The 20020-nt window shown below is 39.0% G+C and overlaps 1 protein-coding gene across 1 annotated transcript in view; it reads right to left on the minus strand.

Annotated features, from left to right (window-relative positions):
* Positions 1–259: 259 nt before the first annotated feature.
* Positions 260–20020, minus strand: part of MYO1E (myosin IE) — a gene marked incomplete at both ends in the record, with an annotated part of 84942 nt that continues 65181 nt past the window's right edge. The window contains 10 exon segments of the mRNA XM_080351232.1: positions 260–336; positions 849–1018; positions 4924–5128; positions 7972–8064; positions 8894–9051; positions 10358–10504; positions 13891–14036; positions 14461–14630; positions 15312–15426; positions 19359–19503. Of these exon segments, the coding sequence (XP_080207358.1) occupies positions 260–336; positions 849–1018; positions 4924–5128; positions 7972–8064; positions 8894–9051; positions 10358–10504; positions 13891–14036; positions 14461–14630; positions 15312–15426; positions 19359–19503 (1426 nt within the window).

The following is a 20020-nucleotide window of genomic DNA, read 5'->3' on the forward strand; positions in this document are numbered from 1 at the left end:
CTTTGAATATTCCTTACTTACTAGGTGTTAAAACCAGGTTTTAAATATAATAAATAATTGGTAGTATGTCCACTGCTGTGTGCTTCTGAGACAAAAGATCAAAGTCTGTACAGTGGGTACTTTTCTTCCTGCTCATATACAACTTTACTGGTGAAAATACTGCTGAGAATAGCAGATCTTGAACAGTGTCCTGATGGCAAAGGAAAACATCTTGAACCACTGGTAACTTCATGCAGATTTTTTTTTGCCTGACAGTCTTTTAAATCTTGGTGACATAATTGTTTGGAAACAGACCTTGTTTCCCTCGTAGTCTTCCTGTCCACCAGCCAGAAGGATCTAGTGACAAAGAAAGCAAAGTAAGTAGTGAGGTTCTGTAAACCTTTTTGTGCACTTTTTTGAGACAGCCTTGCAAAGCTGTTTGTCATGGTGAGAAAAAGCCTTCTTGTGAAGGAGGACTGAGGAGAAATGGAGAACCTGAGCTTGCGGATCTTTTGGTAATGTTCCTGTGCCTTGTGAGGTTGCTTTGGAGACTCAAAGAGTTGGAACTGCTTTAATTTTGGTTCTTGTGCGATAACTGTGTTTTAGGCCTATTTTCCACCAGAGCCAGTGATAGTATTGGTCTCTAATTAAATTTAGAGATCTGCAGTACTAAATAACACATAAGTGATCTGTCTCTGACATGCCTTTAAGTGAGCATGTTTGACTGATGTGGGGACCTCTCTGCTCCCTGAGCTACCATAGAAATTGCAAGCGTAATGAGGGAAGATAACTGGGGTGGATCAAAAAGTTGTGTCTTATGACAGTGTACCTTCAAGATTAGTACTAAAGTAACAAAACAGTTTACATACCTTCTTTAATTATATCAATCACGTCATTGGCATTAAAGCTAAGTTCATCTGTGTCCTGAGCATCGTATGCGTACAGTGCCCTGCACTGTGGTACCTGAGGCTTAGGTTTTGGCTGTGGTTTAGGCCTTCCTCCAGCTGGTGGGGGGCGGTTTGTTGTCTGCCTGCGAACACTAATGGGAGAAAAAAGTGTTAATGTGCTTCCAAGGTTATGACTTGAACCTAAGCTTTATCAACCCCTCTGTCCTAGTGGATTGATTTTAAAGCATATGACCAAACAAGGGAAAAAATATTCTCTTAAATGTCACAACAATTAAAAATAGCAACGTAAGACTTCCCTGTGAAAGGCAAAGTTGCCATTTCTTTCCTACTGAAATGAATTATTAGGTACTTTGAAGCAGCAGTTCAAATGCATAGGAAAAGACATTTTAGTGTTCAGGGTGGAATGTAAACAAATGTGCACATGCAGTTCATGCATATCTTGGCATCTGCACAGTTGATCTGTCTCTCCCCGTGCCCCAACTTCAACAGGGATTTAGTTTGCAATATTAAAAACAAAGTTCTAGCTCACAGGCTTGCTACTTTACCATTCTTGTGACTAAGCTGTAAGAGAGACTGCATCTCTTTTAAGGTGCCTCAGATTCCAGGGCCGTCTATGGACTTGTTCTGTTCTAGTCAACTCTGAAGCAGCAGGGGAGATGCTGCACAAACTCTGTCACAGCTGTGACCACTCCAAAGATTAGGAAGGGGAAAGAGGGAAGAAATGCATTTTGCCAGCTCATCAGCTAATAAAGGCTGGAAGAGAGAACAGGTATTAGATGCAATATGTCAATTTAAAATGTATAATAAATGAATGCGCTGAATGACTGAAAATGTGGTGACGTGGAGGAGACTGAACTCTGGTCATGTGAGGTAATGTCATGATAAATGTTACACAGCTCTTGCAGAAAAGGTTTATAGTTACTTTAACAGTCCTACACTTAATTTTTTTAAGTATGTCTCTGTCTAGTTCTAAGTTTGTTTAGTGAACTGCACCAGAAAATCAGCTTTGAAGTATGGGTTAACAACATTCCAGTTCTACATTTATCTACTGGGAGAGACTATTTTTCTCCTGTTGTTGAGCATGTATTGACTTTGCTTTGGGATAGGACACATTGTGAAACCTAGACCTAGATGTGGAAATGAAAGAATTCAGAGCAAGTCTTAAAAAAGAGCATTGTTTTTCTGCAACCACCTTAAATAAGATGGTTTGTTCGTGAGAGCATGATGTTTTTAAACTCAGGCTTGTATTGGATTGTTAGTGATGGCTAGAAATTAAAGCTGTGGTAGTACCAGTGCATCCTGCTCAGCAGCTTTGCTAAAAATGAAGCCCATTCTAACCCTTAAAAATTATATCTAGAATGGATGTTTTGAAATGCTAAAGGCACAACTTTTCTAGCTTACTTCAGGTGTACAGAGAAAACTAGTGTTTTCCCTTTTGAAAAAGAACTGTCACAGATAACACTGAAACCAACTACTGAGTATAGTAATACTTTCTTTTCAGTACATTAATAAAGGCTCTCATCCTCCGTAGGAAGACAGCCTTGCAAATGTCGCTTTTGTACAAGTACTTCCTTTGGTCTGTTACTGCTGTAAAACTCCTCTGGGATATTTGGTTTTTGTAGTGGTGAATGTACTGGAGAAATTTGCAGATAGCGATGCTGGGACTGGTACTAAACAGGCAGAACCCCTGAGGTGTTGGGCGTACCTGCCTCCTCTGACTCTGTTCTGGCTTTGGGGATTGAGCTATTTGAAAAACAGTCCTCTGCCTTGGCTAGAATAGTCGGTTTGCTCAGTCTCTGTAACACACTTGTGCTGCCGCTTGCAACAGGAACCAAAGGCAAAAGCGGGCAGGGCCGAGCCAGCTTGTGCAGTGCACCCTGTGCTGGGGAGGGGGTGGTGTCATTGTCCCCCTCCTGTTCACCCCGAGGAAATGACCCCAGCTCTGTCTTTGCAACAGCTGTTCATAGAAGTTCTGCTTACAAAGTGATACTGTTGGTAGTGTTGCAATATGCTGGTTTGTGAAACTAGGCTATAAAACAGCCCTAGAAATATCTACTGAGCTATGGCTCAGTAACACTTAGTACTGGTAAGGACAAGAACCATGTCATATTAATACTATGGTGAATACAAATTGGTCTTTTGACTGTGTGCTCAGAATACGGTATTAGTAGTATCAACAAAGCATTTAATATGCTCTGTCAAAATACTCAAATTCCTAGACTAACCCATCACTTTCTGGTCACACAGATGTAAAATCAAATTATTACCTACTTGTTTCAATGCCTACCTGAAATTATCCTAATTTTAAAGCACTTTACACCATTTCTGACCAAAATATACTATTTTACACTTTAGGAAACACAATTCAAAGAACTTGTGAGTTGTACCAGACAGGCAGCAACTTGTATATTAGAATTTCAAGGTCTAAGAAATTACTTTGCCAGGTCCTTTTTTTGATGATCCCTTACCTTACACAGTAGCATCCATATTGCTACTGCATGTTGCCTTCAGCTATGGCTGTCTTTGGAAGAATAAAAAACAAACCCACAACAAAACAAACCAAATAACCCTCACTCCCCAACATCCTCTTCCTTCCCCACCTCTGTCCTCAGAATCATAAGCTATGTTACTCTTTTGTCTTAAGGCATCTTAGAGAGAAGCCTGACTTCCACAAAATCCATCCAGAGCGGAGCAATTGTTGCCTGTTCCCTACTTGCAATTACTGCTGTGGCTGTTTGTAATTTTTTTTTACCAGTCTTGAGCAGTTACCAGCAGGAAAAGTCAAAATTTCCTTTTGGGTGTCCCCTCAATATTATTTGGACAGTGATACAAGGACTTTCCTACTTAACAAGGAGGTATTTATCATGTATGTTTATTTGAAGAGCTGCAGACTATAGAATTATGTCTGCTTTAGCCACTACTATACAAAGTTATTACACCGTACCACAGTGGATTTTCATTCTATCTGCTAATGTAAATTTCCTTGTTGATTTAATATGCTCTTGGACCACCAGCTGTTACTAATAGAGTAATTTCTCTGAGACTTTGTTACATCAGAATTAAATCACACAAACAGGAAGTCATCAGCAAGGACAAACACAAACTGCTTATTTAAAACCAGAGTATTTCTTTTTTTGTCGTGCTAGAATTGTGGAATAGAAAGCAGTCTTTGGCAATGCAGTGTCACTCAAATTCCACTATAGTAAAGCTCCACTAACGTTCTGTAAGACAGTGGAATACAAGGGCTGAGTTAAAGTAGAAACTGCTCAGTCATTCAAAAACTTAAAATACTATAAGGCCTTTAACATTCTGGAGCACTAGAGTCCCATAAATATTTGACAGAAGACTTCATTATTTCAAAAAATCAGAGCTGTTTTGCTTGCTTCTGGATTTTCAGTCAAGATCTGAAGCAGCTGGTTTCAGAGTTGAGAACAACTTGTTCTGCTTTACTAAGTCTCTGATTTCTTGGTTCTGTCTTTGCTACTTCTGGTGATTGTTTTGATGCTTTGGCTCTTGGCTGTTGGGAAACACCTAGTTATAACAGTAAGACCCGCCCACCCCCAAATCTTGTAGGATTGTCATAGTAACATATCCTGGAAGGCTGCAGCTTAGAAGTCCAAATGATGCTGAAATAATCTTGAATGTCACACTGCCAAGCCCTCCTCCTAAAAAGAAGTACAAGTCTGGTATAGGAGTTCAGCGTCAAAGCTACAACAGAAGGACTATTAGCCAGCATTTCTGGGCGTTTCAGTTGCCATAAAGTACCACATCTACTGTTTATGATCTGTAAACCAGAAGTGTTTTAAAAACCTTAAGTAAAAGGTACCGTGCAAATTTAAGATATTAAACTAGAACTGGTTCACCTTCATTCCTAAAGGCCTACAATAGAATATGTGTTTTGACATCCTATGGAAGATGATGATACCTTTGAGCGCAGCTGTACACAACATAAGTTTATCAGTCAGGAACAGTTTGAATGTGTGAGGCTATTTACAAAAATTGGCCCTTTTTTCTTAGGTTTAATGTAAAATCTTACCCGGCTGCTCCTTGGTCAGGTACTTTAAGGAAATCCAAGCTTTCTGGTTGCTGTGAAATCTTGCTTGAGCCTCCTGAAAGTTGCCGTGGTAAAGTTGGTCGTGTCATATTTGCATACAGGTTTTTCTGACTGGCCCGTTGATTTCCTGGGCCCTGGGGAAGTTGTGCAAACTGGGGGGGATTTATTACTCCATTTAGCTGCTGACCTAGAAGTAAATAAAGTGTGAACACATCCAGTCCAAACTACAGCTCAATAAATGCAACCTCCTCCGTGTGTTGATGTCTCAGCTGTCAGTGAGACACTGCTGTCAAGGAACTTGAAAACAAATCAATGCTGAAATCTTGAAGTGTGATTTATACACAGTTTCAAGTCTGCAGGTGATCTGTTTTAGTTTCACAGCTTCAGGACTTGTTCTCAAGTTTGAGACACATGCCTTTGAATGTTACAGGCAAACAGGAGGATCAACCTTATTAATGTTAGCTAGCAAGGAATCACCAAACCTCTGTTTAAAACACTGCATAAAATTTTATCCAGGTAAGGGTTGACATTAAGCTAGTTCTTCTTTTAAAGTTCAAACTCCATCCAGCTCTCTGAATACTGGGTAGACTGTTTATACATTGCTATAAATGTCTATTTTAACAAGTTTTTTTTTCTGTGGTGTGGTTTGGTTTGGTTTGTGGTTTGTTGTTTTTTTTGTTTGTGATGTGTTTTGTTGTGTGTGTGTTTGGGTTTGGAGGGGTTTTTTTTGTGGTTATTTTTTTTTAAAGCCTTGCTGCTACTTCGATAGCTCAACAGGAGGTTGAATTTTCTAGGTGATGACAAGGGTAAATGCCTTTAAATAATAATTATACCTCTAACAATTTAAAACAGACCCACCCATGCCTGAGCTAAGTGAAGGATTAAGGCCTAGGGAGTTCAATTCTGCATACTTTACATTCCTAAACCTTCACTAAATGAAGCAGGAGTTATGCTTATATTGAAAATCAGTGGTTAATGCTGTGGGTGATCCTGTCCTTTTTTCCTTGTGAATATGCCTGTTGAAATTAGCAGAATGAATAGCTGTGCAGAGGAGAATTCATAATCATGATACTTTGAAAACCTTTGCTGCATTCAGCAGCTGGTCTTTGCTTCTGATATTATCTTGATAACGTGACATAGCTTAAGCAGTCAGAAACTCATACATAAAACTCACTTTGGGACCCAAGCCAGTATGGCACATACATTATGGTAATATAAGGTTTGTTTTATTCTGAACATACACCTATCAATGTCTGTTCAGCTACTGGACCATTAATTTCAAAACAGATGTGAAAATAGATGAATACATTTCAAATGATCAGGGATAACAGCCCTCAGTGTTACTTCCCCACATTGTGAGAGCAGGGTGGAGAGAACTGTTTAACTTTCAAGGAGGAACATGCAATTGCCTCCTTGAAAGTCTGGACAATCTAACTGGGACTCTTTTGTAACACCTGTCTTCAGTCTTATTTTTCCAGCTATAATTGGCTACTTTACAAAAGAGTTTGAATTAAAACAAACATATTACAGGAATTGATTTCAGGTCTGTGTGAAGGACTTCAACTCACCTTTTAAACACGAAACCCTAACATGTAAGGGTCAACAGAGCATTTAACTTCAGTTGTTAGACTTAGCCTACCTGGACACTACAGTGTGGTTTCCCTGGTCCACGAACATCTAGTTCGACTCCACAGTGGAATACATGGGAAATGGTGGGTCAGTATTAGAATACTGTTCTCTCCTCAGAGTTCATGGGCTAAATTATTTTTTTCTCTCTAGGGCACAGGTGAAACACCCTGATGACATCAGTCCCATGCAGAAAGTTAGCTAGCCCAGTGTCCTGCTATACACCGAGGCATGCTCTTTTAATTATGACTTTCTGTTGCAGGAGCTGTTGTAAGCAGTAGGTGTTATATGATTACAAAAGGCCATGCTGCAGGTATGGGCAGCCACTGGTGCCTTGGCCTTGCATGCAAATCTACATCCAAACTACCTTACCTACATGAGGCAAGTTTGGGGTGGTCTGCATGCACAGGGCTTCTTCAGCCAATGATTTTGTCTTTTTCCTGTAGCTATAAAACTGCTGAGCTTTTTGAAAATACTAAAACAGACTCCTTGCTTTAACTCGTCCTGTATGAATATTTACTATCTGTGTTTGCAGACAGGTTAACTCCTTTAACTACTGTCATTTCTTACTTTACTATAAGCAGTTCTTGCAGATCACACAGTCGTAGCGTGACTCATTTACTAGGACTGGGAATTGTCTAGTTAATTTAGTGAGCAAGACCGGTTGCATACCCAGCTTGCACAGTTAGCACAGTGCTTCTCACTAAACAGCAGCTGACTGAAAGAGAACCCTTTGTTAACAGAAAAAGAATTACTCTGGGACTGCAAGGAAAAAAAAAAAAAAGACCGGCACACACACAAAACAAAACACAACACACTTGGGAAATGTTGGATCAATGGAATATTGTTCTCCCCTCTGAGTTCACAGGCTAAATTAATCATATCTCTCAAGGGCAGAAGTGAAACACCCTAATGACATAAATCCCATGCAGAAAAAGCTGTGCTGCTCACTGGCACAGCTGATACTTCTCAGCACTCAGTGTACACAAAAGTTGATAAGTAACAGGGTAGGACAATGAGACATAAATTGCATTCTATTCTTTAATGGCACTGAAGCAGTTTCATTGCAAAGCTTTATCTGTAGCTTGGTAAGTGTATAGTTTTTATCCTAGAAAGGACAGTGAAGGCTATGGGGTTAGTTTTAGCTTCCAGTGTCTTACATTAAGTGGTTGAATATGCCAGCATCCATGACAACCAGGGTATCTCTGGTGGAATACCAGTTTGATTGTCTGGAGACTCCAACACTACACTTCATAAAATGCCTACAATGTATGTTTTCCTGACAGGATCTTTTAAGAAGGATTTTAAACCTTTACTCTTGTCATCTGGTAATTTTTACCCATTAAGAATCATAGTAAAGTGAAAGCCTGAATTTGGAATTTTGTTTTGGCTAAGAGGACTTACCAGGAGGAGGCGGTGCAGCTCTCATAGGGTAAGTCTGACTTTGAGACCTGTTGGAATACTGTCTGCTTTGTGTACGGTTCTGTCGAGTAGGACCTAAAAGAAATCAGCAATATTTTATTACCTTTTCACAATTACATTCAGTAGGGAGATCATTCTGGCTGCCAGACCCCTACTCTGTGATCAGAAACAGCTGATCTTCAGGAACAGTAAATCTCACTCCAGTATTGGCCAGGTTGTGCTAAAGCTTTAGGTGCAACAAGGATGACTTAAGCGTATTCTCCCTTTAGTGATCCAGTTCAGCTACAGTAAAGCTGTCTCAAAAGGCTACAAGAAATGACACTCAAAAGACTGTTCGCTTTATGAACTTATGAGCTTTATGACCGTTAGCTTTATGAGCTCTATAAACCATGGATGGCTAGCACAGCAATACTTCTGACTATAATGTTTCTGATAAGCAATTGCTATGAGAAAAATATAGGACATGAACTGGGAGGCTGGTATATTTGCAGCTCAATCTGGTGATGTACAGAGGTTACCTCTTCTTGTATCACAGCCTTTCTTCATCAGCAAGACTGTAGGAACTGCAGGAGCTCAGAGCAGAGTGAAAGACTCTTCCCGAAAACGGTTGGCTCATTGTGCCGTTTGTATTATGTCACATGATGAAATGCCCTCATTTCTTCTGCCACAGGGCAAAGAATTTCAGACATTTCAGAAACAGTATATAGTGAAAGTAACAAAATCTGAGCATGACTGTAGAGCAGCAGGGAATTCTGTATCATTAGGATTCTGTAACTTGGATCTTCTAAGTGTTACAGAATAATAAAGAACATGCTGAGGCTGGAGGCAAGCAAGGAGAGAAAGCATCAACTGTTCTCTAAATTTATAAACCAATCACCAATTTCTAAAGGAAATTCATACTTACGGGAATTCTTTGGTAGCCCTGGTCCGATGCTGATCTGCAGCACTTTATTACTTGGCTTGAGAATGGCTATATCTCCTTGGCCTTGCATAAACTGCACTTGTCGAGAACCACCACTGCTCCAGGGCCCCCAACTCTCCTTCTTCAGCTTCACTTCAAGTCTAATATAAGCACATGAATACATGAATTAAAAAACAACCAAACAAATTAAATAAAAAAACAATGAACCAAAAAAAACCCCCAAACTAAAAAGCAATTTTCTGTCAAATCAGGACAATATCATTTGTCAGCAAATAACTTAGAAATACAAAAATAAAAAGCTTAGATTGAGCATCTGTATTCCCTGAGTGACTTAAACTTCCTTTGAGTAGCTCTACCAGGAAAGTTAAAATAGTAATTAAGAAGAACATTATTTTTAAAGCATGTAAAAGAGGTTTAATTACATGGTTTAAGTTGCCCTGGAGAGGATGGAAAGTACAGCAAGCCTTGAGGAAAAATGTGCAAAGGTCTATGTGTCTGCCATCAAACATCACTGCCTCCGCAGCAGACTCCTGCAGCAAGCTAGCGTGCTCCATTCCTAAACATTTTCCTGTATGTACCACTAGATGTATATAGATACATTAATGTGTGCGTGTGTATATAAATATATATATATATATATACACACACACGCACACATATATACACTACAGGAATTGTCCTCCTCCACCCTTTCCAAACTAAAGTAATTTCTGTTACCTTTTATAATTCTTTCACTTTTTCAAAGGAAATAAACATACAAATGTAAGGCCTGCTGTTGCTACTCTGCTTAACAAGTAGGACTTTAACAAAAGCACATGTTTCCAGTACATCCTTACAGCTAAAATCCACATCAAACATTCTGTGGCTTTTCAGGCTTGTTTCTAAAATATGTTCCCAATATCATTTACTTAATGAGGCTCCTTTAGAATTAGCCTATTACCCTGCAGTCCCCTGTCCCCACAACAAACTTCAGAATAATCTTTCAAACTCTTCATGGTGATGTTTCCACTCCTAGGTCAAGGTTAAGGAAGAGGATGCTCCCTTCTCTTTACAGGAAGCAGCAGCCAGCACAGAGATGGAGAGCAAGCACTGTGGTTGCACATTAATTGTGCAGGGCCTGGCCCTCGCCGTGGGGCCACGGCTGTGCTAGCACAAAGCAGCAGACCCTTCAGCCTCACGCCATGTTCGGCAGAATGAAGGCAACTCCTCGATGCACAGACAGGGAAAAGTGGCCAGCTACAATCCTAACCTATTACTCTGACGAGCTAATCAGAAAGTCTGGTCTCCTTGCACATATAGATTTTTACACTGTGCTGCCTCTTACAGTTTTAAAACAAAGCATAGTAGCAGGAACTTGACAACTAGCACTCATTTGCCCTGGCAACAAGAACAAAGATTATTTCTTCTTAAAAGTGCATTGAAAGAAAAAAAAAACACATAACTCACGTATTGCTAAATTTCAGAGGTAGCTTTCTTTGTGTTTTCTCTTCGTATCGTTTTGATAAGAGGCTTAAAAACTCCGTTTTGAAGACCGATTCAAGCAAACTATCATATTCCTGTTCATGTAGAATGAAAATGTCATCCTGCATTGTGCTGAAAAGAAATCAGAGCATATACGACTCAGGTTAAAATTTCATCAGCAAATACAGCCAGCATTATAATGACATTTGCAGAGTACTCATCATTAATTTTTAAAAACATAAGAAAGTCCATGTAGCATTAATTATAGAGTCTTGCTTTCTGAGAACAGGTTTGGGTTTTTCAGGACTTGATAATGGAATACCTAAAGCAATCCTTTTTGAAAGACAGGAATACTACTTAGTCATTTCACAGTAATTACTGCAACCAGAAGAACATGTGCTATTGAAGTTACAATTAAAGTCCATATATTGGGAAAAACTTGTGAACTGGAAACCTGAAGGTCACTAAGGTAGGACTGAAGCCCAAAGTAAAGCATCACTGCTTTCTGATCCTAATTACCCAGCAATCGCCAGCTTTCCACTTTGAGCATGCTCCTGCCTTTTCCTCTCCCAGCTGGTTTGCCTGATTGCTGGCTCTATAAATCTGAAAGGAGGGGGCAGGCTTCTCTTTCTGACCCTCATTTTCCATCTGGTTACTGAAGACCACAACTCCTTCTACAGACTGTGAGTACCTTTTTATGCAGAATCAAAAATACCTTCATAGTGCTGCTAGAGGTGCTCTTGGCTGTCATGTATGAAAATACAATTCTAACCTACTTGGGACCTTAGGTAAAGGATAAGTTTGTACACTGCCTGTTTTTCTGAAAACCTATCATCCACCTATGCATTCCATAATCTCCTTTCAAATTCTGAAGTCTTTCTTATAGTTTGGAAAGGAGTGTATGAAACTACAAACTTACCTAAGTAGTATTAAAAATAGCAATAAGAAATCTATAAAAATAAGAGTAAGAGCATGGACCTTCTTTCCTATCATCAAACAAATCTAGAGCCTCAGCAAGGTTCTTAATGAGACATTTAGGAAAAGCCCAAGACCTACAGTAAATATTGTCCAGTCAGTGGTCTTATTTTTTTCGATTTGGTGAAGAGTCTGACTTCATGATACTGTTGGCATGTTCTGTGTCACTCCTCATCAGATGAATGATAAGGCTCAGTTATTTATTTCTACTAAAAATACAAGAACATTTCCATGAGAGTGTGGGTTGTCATTCTCTGTACCCTGAACAAATTCCAAGTTGGGCATGTGCACTTTAAATTGCAACTCCTTCATTAATTTCAATTGTTATGTAGTGTTAATTGCTCTTAATGCATGTCAATAGTGCTGATTATTCTGCCTGTAAGTGTATTGATACAAATTTACATCAATATATTGCACATGGGTTTTGTGGAAGATATCATTTAGACAGCAATGCAAAAATACATTTATATTCTCTCTCTCTTCCATTTAAGATATATTTTATTTTCTATTGATTTAGTTAAAATTTAATAGTGCATGAAAAATAGAACAAATAAGAATTGAAACTTTTAAAACTTTGAGACTGCAATACAGAATAGAGCTAAATCTATTCTGAATAAAGTCACAAAGAATGGTATTGCATTTCTCTTCTTCCAGTGTAGAGGTTTGAGATTCCCTTCAAAACTAGTCAGAACCAATTATCTTAAAGGTCTAGAAAATTTAAACTATAGAGACAACAAACTGGAGTTTTGAAAACACATCAGAGAATGCAAGTTAGAGCTAACACAGTTTTTGCTTTGAGCCTGACATCTGAAAAGCTGTTCGCAGGTTTTTTTTGTTTTGTGTGTATTGTTCCCCCAACTCCCTTCCTTGCGCCAACAAGTAGGTAATACCTGTACTAAATCAAGGTTTCGCTCTAGTTTTACTAATTGAGGACTGTTAAATATTACAAGCACTAACTCTTGTCACAGAGGTTATCTCAGATTCAACAGAATTGGTAACTTTTACAGCCTCTGCAGCCAGAGTGTTGTATTATTACTAAGCCACTTCAATACAGAGTTAAGAGATCCCTTGATTAAGACCCATTTTGAAGTTGGGCCATACTAACAGGGAAAAGCCCTCTTGCCTCCAGAGGTTTTTAGGGTTTAGTTTTGGAAGAATACCTGGACAGTTTGATAGCTTGTAATTCCGATTCTACTTTTAGCAGATACAAAATCAAATGTTTTTACAACAAAATAAAATCAATAGGCTACATTTAAAACATTGTTACACATAATGCAATGTACATATTTCCTCTGAACTAGGCACCCTTCGTTTTGCTTCAGAAGGTTGTGTGCAACTATTATTTGTATGTGAGAGGAGTGCAGCAGCTTTCAGAGCCTTGGCAGGCAGCCACCCTTTCAGGGGCTCCATGCGGCTGTGCCTTTGCAATGCCGCAGGCCCGATTCAGGCAGCAGGCTGCAATCTGTTCAGGCTGCGCACAGCACACTGTCCAAATGTGGAGCATTAAAAAGACAGGTTCCGCTCTCATCTTCATCCTAGAGCTACGACAGTTATTTTCTTGCAACTTTCGTTAGAAAAGATGTATGGTAAATAAACCACAGGTTTGGAAAATGGTACTGTGAGCAAAAACATCTTGCAGACCTTTCCCTAATCTTGAAATGGCCATGAAGAATTCTGCAAAAATGTGAAATCTGCTGGTTTTTAAGTACTGGATACTGTCTGTGAGATCTCTGGCTATGCTAATGGGTACATTTGATAAGCATTTACTAAAAAACCTTTGCAGTGGCTATCAATACATAGTACTTAAGTGTAGGCTTGTATTATGTTAAAATAGTAATTTATTTCAATATTGAAAGTATACTTGTTGCCCTGGATCAGTATTCTTTTGTATTAAACTACACTCAGCTACCAGCTCTGATAAACTGCAGTAACAAATCCAGGTATCCAGAGACTTCGTTCACTTGTCTTCAAAGGGAAGAAACTATATAGGCAAGAATCCTCTAGTCTTGTGGGTAGCTGCTTCCTGGTTTTCCTCACCTAACCTCAGGTATTTCCTGCAGTCTGGGATTGGCTCGACATTCAGTCAAGAGAAGTGATGTGAAATCCAACTAGAACTAAAGGTTTTAGTAGCTCCTCAGAGAAAGAATACCCCTTTAGGAAGAAGTGAACACATACATGGCATACTTCTAGAAGTTAGAATTATTTCTGGCATACAATCTTGAGCCAAAACTTACTAGTACCTGCTTGTGGATAGTGAATATATGCTTCATAGAATATACTCTGGTGGACACAATGGAGAGGTGTTACCCAGTACGAGAGAAATGTTTTAACAACTAGTAAGAAAATGTGTGTTGGCTACAAACATAAACATCTATTGCTATAACACACTTACTAGGGCTGGGAGTGAAAATAAGGCTTCAGCTTTCTCTGTTTACATGATTCAATTAATATAGCTTAAGAAATTCACCTTTCATCAATCAACTCCTTTCCCCCATCCTACACAAATTTCTCTGTCAATGGAAAGATATTTTCAAGGTCCTGACCTTAGAGAAACAGACAGAATTCTCTCCACTTCCATCCTTCGCTTTAAGACTTCCTTCACTTGGCCTTTCTCTGGACCCTGCTTTATCTTTTCACGCCCAATCAGGTATATGCACTTCGGAGTGAGGACAAGATCTCGCTTCACGCTCTGAAACACAAAATTGTTTGAAAATACATAGCGACGTAGAGATCAATGCGCTAATGTTGTGATGCTGTACCAAAGGTATATAATGTACTATGGTTTGTTGCAATACTGTTAGTCTTTGGTTCGAGTGGAAAGAATCTTGATGTGATTAATCACATGACCTCAGAGTCAGATTGCACAGGACAGAAAAGCAGCTTTGTTCTGCATTTCCTAACTAATGTAGCTTTCTGCCCAGCAAGTCCCATAAAACCTTCATCCTGGGACAACAGGTTTGACAATGGCAATGTTCCAACCACAAGAATGTATGTAATTGCTTCCCTGAAAGTCTTTTGGGACAAATACACTTTTTTCAAGCTGGTATCCTAGATGGTAAAGACATCTGTAACTCCCTAGCAGAATCACTAGCGCATATTGCTCTTAAACCTACCTTAAACCGTCTATCATATTTAGTTACAGTGTCTGCAAAATCAATCTTCTCCCGTTTGCCCACAAACTGGCGTAGCTCTGGACGGTCCTCCATCCCTATGTAATCTCCCACAAAATTTCTGTTAATGCTGTTCCGTCTTCTCTCTTTCTTGTTAAGCAATAGATCTGATGCTTAAATACAAAAAAATAAACATTGATTAATACTATTAACTACATTTTCTAAACTGATGATCTGAAAGGGAACTCTTTCAAGCAGAACTTTTTGGGAAGAAGTGATAATCAAATCGTCTATAATATGGAAAAAACACCGCTACTAAGGACCCATGTGATTATTAAATCCATTCCTAGTGATATACACTGATGGCAAGCTTAGCAGTTCTGATTAATTACAAGGACTTCTGGAACTAAGGAATTTTTCACTCATTGCTGGAAACTAAAGATTAACTCTTCCAAACCCAGAAGGCTGTTTATTCACATAACCCAGGTCACACATGTGACTAAGCATTACAGGCCTTGGATTGATTTATATAATCTATAAACCATTTATAGGTCCTGTATAACTGTGGGAAACCTTTTCTTTTTCGCTTCCCTGGAATGTCACTGATCTGTCCTACTGAGTCTGGCTTTGTTTTGAGAGCAAAACACTGGGAAGTCCTAGAAACCCCTGCATGCAGAGCGGCCAGCCTCATCGCTGGCACCTTAGGGCTCCAATAATTTGCAGTCATTCCTAGACAGTCATCTGCAATGCAATGGGTTGGTCTATGGAAAGGGGGATATTTCCTTCATCTCTTGTGGCACTTTCTGTTCCTGGAACCATTTGTGAAATATCTGTCATCAGAAGTTATGACCTACCTTCTTCTCTCATCTGTACGTATTTTTTCCTGGCCACGTACTTCCTCCATGCCTTCTGGATGGCCCTGGCATACCCGTCGTACTTCCTCTCTCTCATCTCTTCTAACAAAAACAGCTGTACAAAGAGACAGAGGGATGGTCAAATATTTTACATGAGAAGTTCAGGAAAAAGCCATTTCTACTTTTCAACAACGTTCCAGTGCCTTTCACTCTAAATCCAAGCTGGTGCCTGTACCCCAACTGTGGGATCTGGGAACAGAACGTTAGGGTAGCCTTTTCTGGAAGAAACATCTGATGCTTAAGTGGTTCTGACTCTTACCAGTCTACCCATTGATCTTGATACCAAATGATGAAGGAAGAGGAATACAAATTCTCTCTGACATGTTCTACTGGTGCAACTCAAGGTTCTCCACTGGGCATCCACCCAACCTCCATCTTCACATTCTCCGAAATTCACATTTCTCTTGTCAGAATGTTACTGTGTCTATGGGAATCTGTGCAATTTGTAACACAATGCACTGTGTCTGCATGCAACTTTCTTCACTGTCTGAATTTCATACTCGTGTCCACTGGCTCCATTCTTTGCCAGCAGTGAGGTTTGTTGGCTAGCTGCAGCATTTACAACTATGATCTTGTATTTCAGAATGACATAAGATTTTGGGGGTCTAAAATGTTGTCAGAATTCAAGAAGAAATGCTGATTTAACAAAACTGAAATGGAAGGTGCATCTCCATTTTTGAGAACTTCCCAAGTCCCACTAAAACATATGTAAAATTAATGCATTAGAACAACTTCATCATTATTTTAGGATACCACATATTTCACTGCAGCCCTTTACATACTTCAAGTTTAGTTAAATGTTTTCTTGTCTCCCTAGAAGCACAAGCATTCGGCTAACTTCTACAGTACTACATCAGGCCACTGACCTGACAATATTTCCCTGTGTGTGTTAAATATTCGTAAAAACATTGCTTCTAGTTTTCAACAAACATAAAATTAGTAAAAACCAGGTTCAGGCTCAAGAAGCAAACCTGGACCTTGGGACCATTTTTATTTTAATTTGCTGCCTTAAACAATGCAAAGTTAGAAAAATACTGTTGTTCATATTGATCTTAAAAAGAAAACTTAGTCTAGTGCAATCCATTTCCACAGAATCTCACTTGCTCTTGTACAGAGTTATTTATTCAGGTGTTTGATGAAAATGTAAATAATGAAGCCTTCTTTCTGCCACCCATAATACCTTATTTCACAGTTGGCAACTCTCCATTTTGAGGCAACTTATTAAAACAACAACAAAAAACCACACCAAAAATACAGACAGGGTTTCAGCACACAGGCATTGAGTGCTCCTGATGCAGAAGCTTCCTCAGCTTCAGCAGGGCCATGATCAAAACCCTCGTGCAGTTCAGGCTACACTAACAATATTGATGCTGCCTCTCATCACCACCTGTCATTTGTTTCTCTAACAATAATGCTAATTGCAAAATCTCAATGCAAAAATAGTCTGTCACCTGCAGTTGAAGGTCACAATTAAGGAAGTTCAATGAAAACACTGAGTGAAAATACAGTTCATAAGTTATAAAATATATAAACAGAATAAATGCTTTTCTAAAATAAGTATTATGAAGCCTCCCCCAAGTATTTTTCATCTGATCAACCACAACAGGTGCTCTCTTTGGTAGCAGAAATAAAAATTTTTGTTTATCACCTAAAAAATTATTTTTCTCAAAAGTAATATAACCTTAGCCAATGCTTTAGTAATATAAGATGAGAGATGATTGTCTTTGATACTAAAAGATATAAATCAAGCTTTAGAATATCTAGTTCACAGAAGATTTGTCAACTTCAAATGAAAAAGGCCCAGACTATTTTTAGTACTTGTTAGAAAATGGATTTCAGGGCTTTTCAGAAAATAAATTTTTAAAGAAAATGTAAACAGTAACTGAAAGCATAAATTTGAATTAAAATAAAATGCAACCCAAAAAAGTTTTATTATCGCCAGTCAACCTCATGTCTTAAATGGCAGAACTGCCCTTCAGTAAAACTCACAGATATGCCATTAAATGGCATATACATCAACAAAGACTTAGTGCTACAAAAATGCATTCAAATGGGAAGATGCATCCATTGAGAAAGTGTAGTCTTCTTGCAAATGACCTAGTAGTGCCTGATTTTGAGCTACAGAATATTAACATCTTGGCTACTTCAGAGTGAAGGGGAACTAGATCCATCAAGCCTACACTAGCAAATTATTTCATTTCAAAAACAACAGAACAAAACAACCAGAATAAGACCCACCCACTGGCTGCTGAAGGGGCAAACATACCAAGCTTAGGGTATGTCAGCAGCCAGGAAAGGAAGATAATTCCTTATATGATTTATTACATAAAACTGAAAACGAAAATACTTTAAAAACTTGGATTTATCCGTAAAGTAGCATAGCATCGAGAAAACAGCCACCACACAAAAAATATTTTGGTGTCTTCCCTTAATTGTTTATCTCCCAAACTGAGATTGCATTTGGTTCATAACTAACTGCAATGAATGGCAGGGATGCAAAATAATTTCACAGCAAAATCAAGAAAATCAGGTTTGCTCCAGTGTAAGATAATGAACACAGGTCTGGAAGATGTTGCTTAACTTACATGTGCTGGTCTCTTGTCATGACAAGCAGCTAAATTGCCTGTATTAATTCAAATAGATACTTGACCAGAATGTGTACCTGCCACCACCCTATAATGAACTTGAGGTCATCAGTAAAAGGACTAAAAATCACAACTGTCATATCATAAGAAGAGGTATCAAAGACATCCACTGCTGTCCAAGTCTATTGCACTGACTTTGTAAGAAAAACCTCCTCAATAGTCTTAGGAAATAAATCGTGGCCTGTGCTACAGAGGAAAGCAGATAAAGCTCACACTCCCTCATAACTGGCTAGCTACAGTGCCACTTGCAGTGACTAAGTAGGATTAATCCTATTCCTGAATTTCCTGCTCTGGCAACGTGCATTTAAGTATTCTAATAACATCTTGAATGCTAAATGCTTTGTTATGTAAACATGTCTCTCGGACTGCAGGAATATAAAGTCCCACTATTCCTGAACAGAGATGATACTATCTTACCCTATTTATGGTAGAAACAACACAATTTCTCTGATGGTTTGGAGAAGTATTATCTTTTTCCCTTTCACAGAGATCTTACCATGTGATTTGGCACAGCAGTATCATTGCCTGAATTACTGTTGTTACACAGAGCAAAAAATACGTTTCTGGGAAAGAAAATTATAACAATACAAGTGTTCTGCTTTTATTTTGATATGTAACTTCAGGTAAAGCACCAAGAAACTACCTAATGCTCAACTGCAAGGTATGCTATACAAACTGAGCCCCATTGCTTCTGATAAACAAGGAATACATGGCGGTGAGCATAGTTTTTTTCCTTGACAATTTTCCTGAGTAGTGATATAAGAAATCTATTTTCCAACAGATTTTGTGCACTTTATCAGTCACAGGATAAAACCAGCCTGATGATGCCTCCCTAACATTCTCTTTGAATAGGATTTCAAGTTGTGGTCATTCTGGAACATTGATTTACTCAATGATACATAACACATCCTTACTATAACTGGGGACTATTCTGTTTTCATCAGTAGTTCTTGCGCTGAGAAAAGCACCTGTTTTCTTGGGCTAATGGTCATAGATGTGTTTTCATGCCATAATATTCCTTCATATGACAGATGCTCTGATGGAATGTCACAATGTGCAACCTGACACCAAAGCACCTTCATATCTCATCCTCTCTTCTTATGCATTTAATGCTCCTTGTATTAGTATCAAAATCATGCAGGGTCCTTCTGTACTGTGCCCATTATAACAGTGCCAAGAATCCCTGTACAGCCTTGAGGCACATGACATAGCTGCCCAGCTTGACTTGGATTCTTAGGCCTCTCCCACCTTAGCAGATACCATGCTCAACTTCTGCATGGGCAGGCCTTTTATTTCAGCAAAACAATTTTGTATTTGAAGACTCACGTTCTGCCACACTTACAGACTCTGGAGCTTTGATGAAAACTTTGGATTTCCCAAGCTGGTACTGGTCAGGATCCATGTTGACTGACTGAAGCAGGTGGAGAACTCCTTGTTTCTCTTCTCCTTTCCAGGAAGGCCAGGTTGCTTTGGTCAGAATGGCATACCTTAAACACCAAGGAGAAGAGATTAAAACCTGACATCAAACAGCAGCAGAATACCACTGAATCTAAGTCAGTATTAACCTGGGGGGAGGGCTGACAATTCTGGTGGGACTTACAAAAGCCTGGAGTGTGGGAAGATGTACAGTATTAAGATATTACTTGTTTAGCAAGACCAAACAACTGCAATGAGAAGGGCAACAGTGTCCAGGAGTTGCCAGATGCTAAGTTACTATTTGGAAACTGCAGTAGTTAATTACAGAAAGTTCTGCTGTCACCTCCTTAAGTTCAGGGCAAGCTTATTTACTAGCAATGACTTATGGTTCAGATTTAAGTACCTGCACACTTGGTATTGAGACTCATTCCTAAATGTGTGGCCAACTTCCCACTTAATCCTTTTCTCTCTGACTTAACTCTTACAAAGGCCTTTTGTGTTTCCAAGCAAGTGGGCAGCTCATGCTCCTAACCCACCTGTTCAGCAGCTGCTCTGTGTTTAGCAAGGAGCCATTCTTGGCTTTATCAC

This window comes from Nesoenas mayeri (assembly GCF_963082525.1).
Source record: "Nesoenas mayeri genome assembly, chromosome: 11".
Taxonomy (NCBI): domain Eukaryota; kingdom Metazoa; phylum Chordata; class Aves; order Columbiformes; family Columbidae; genus Nesoenas; species Nesoenas mayeri.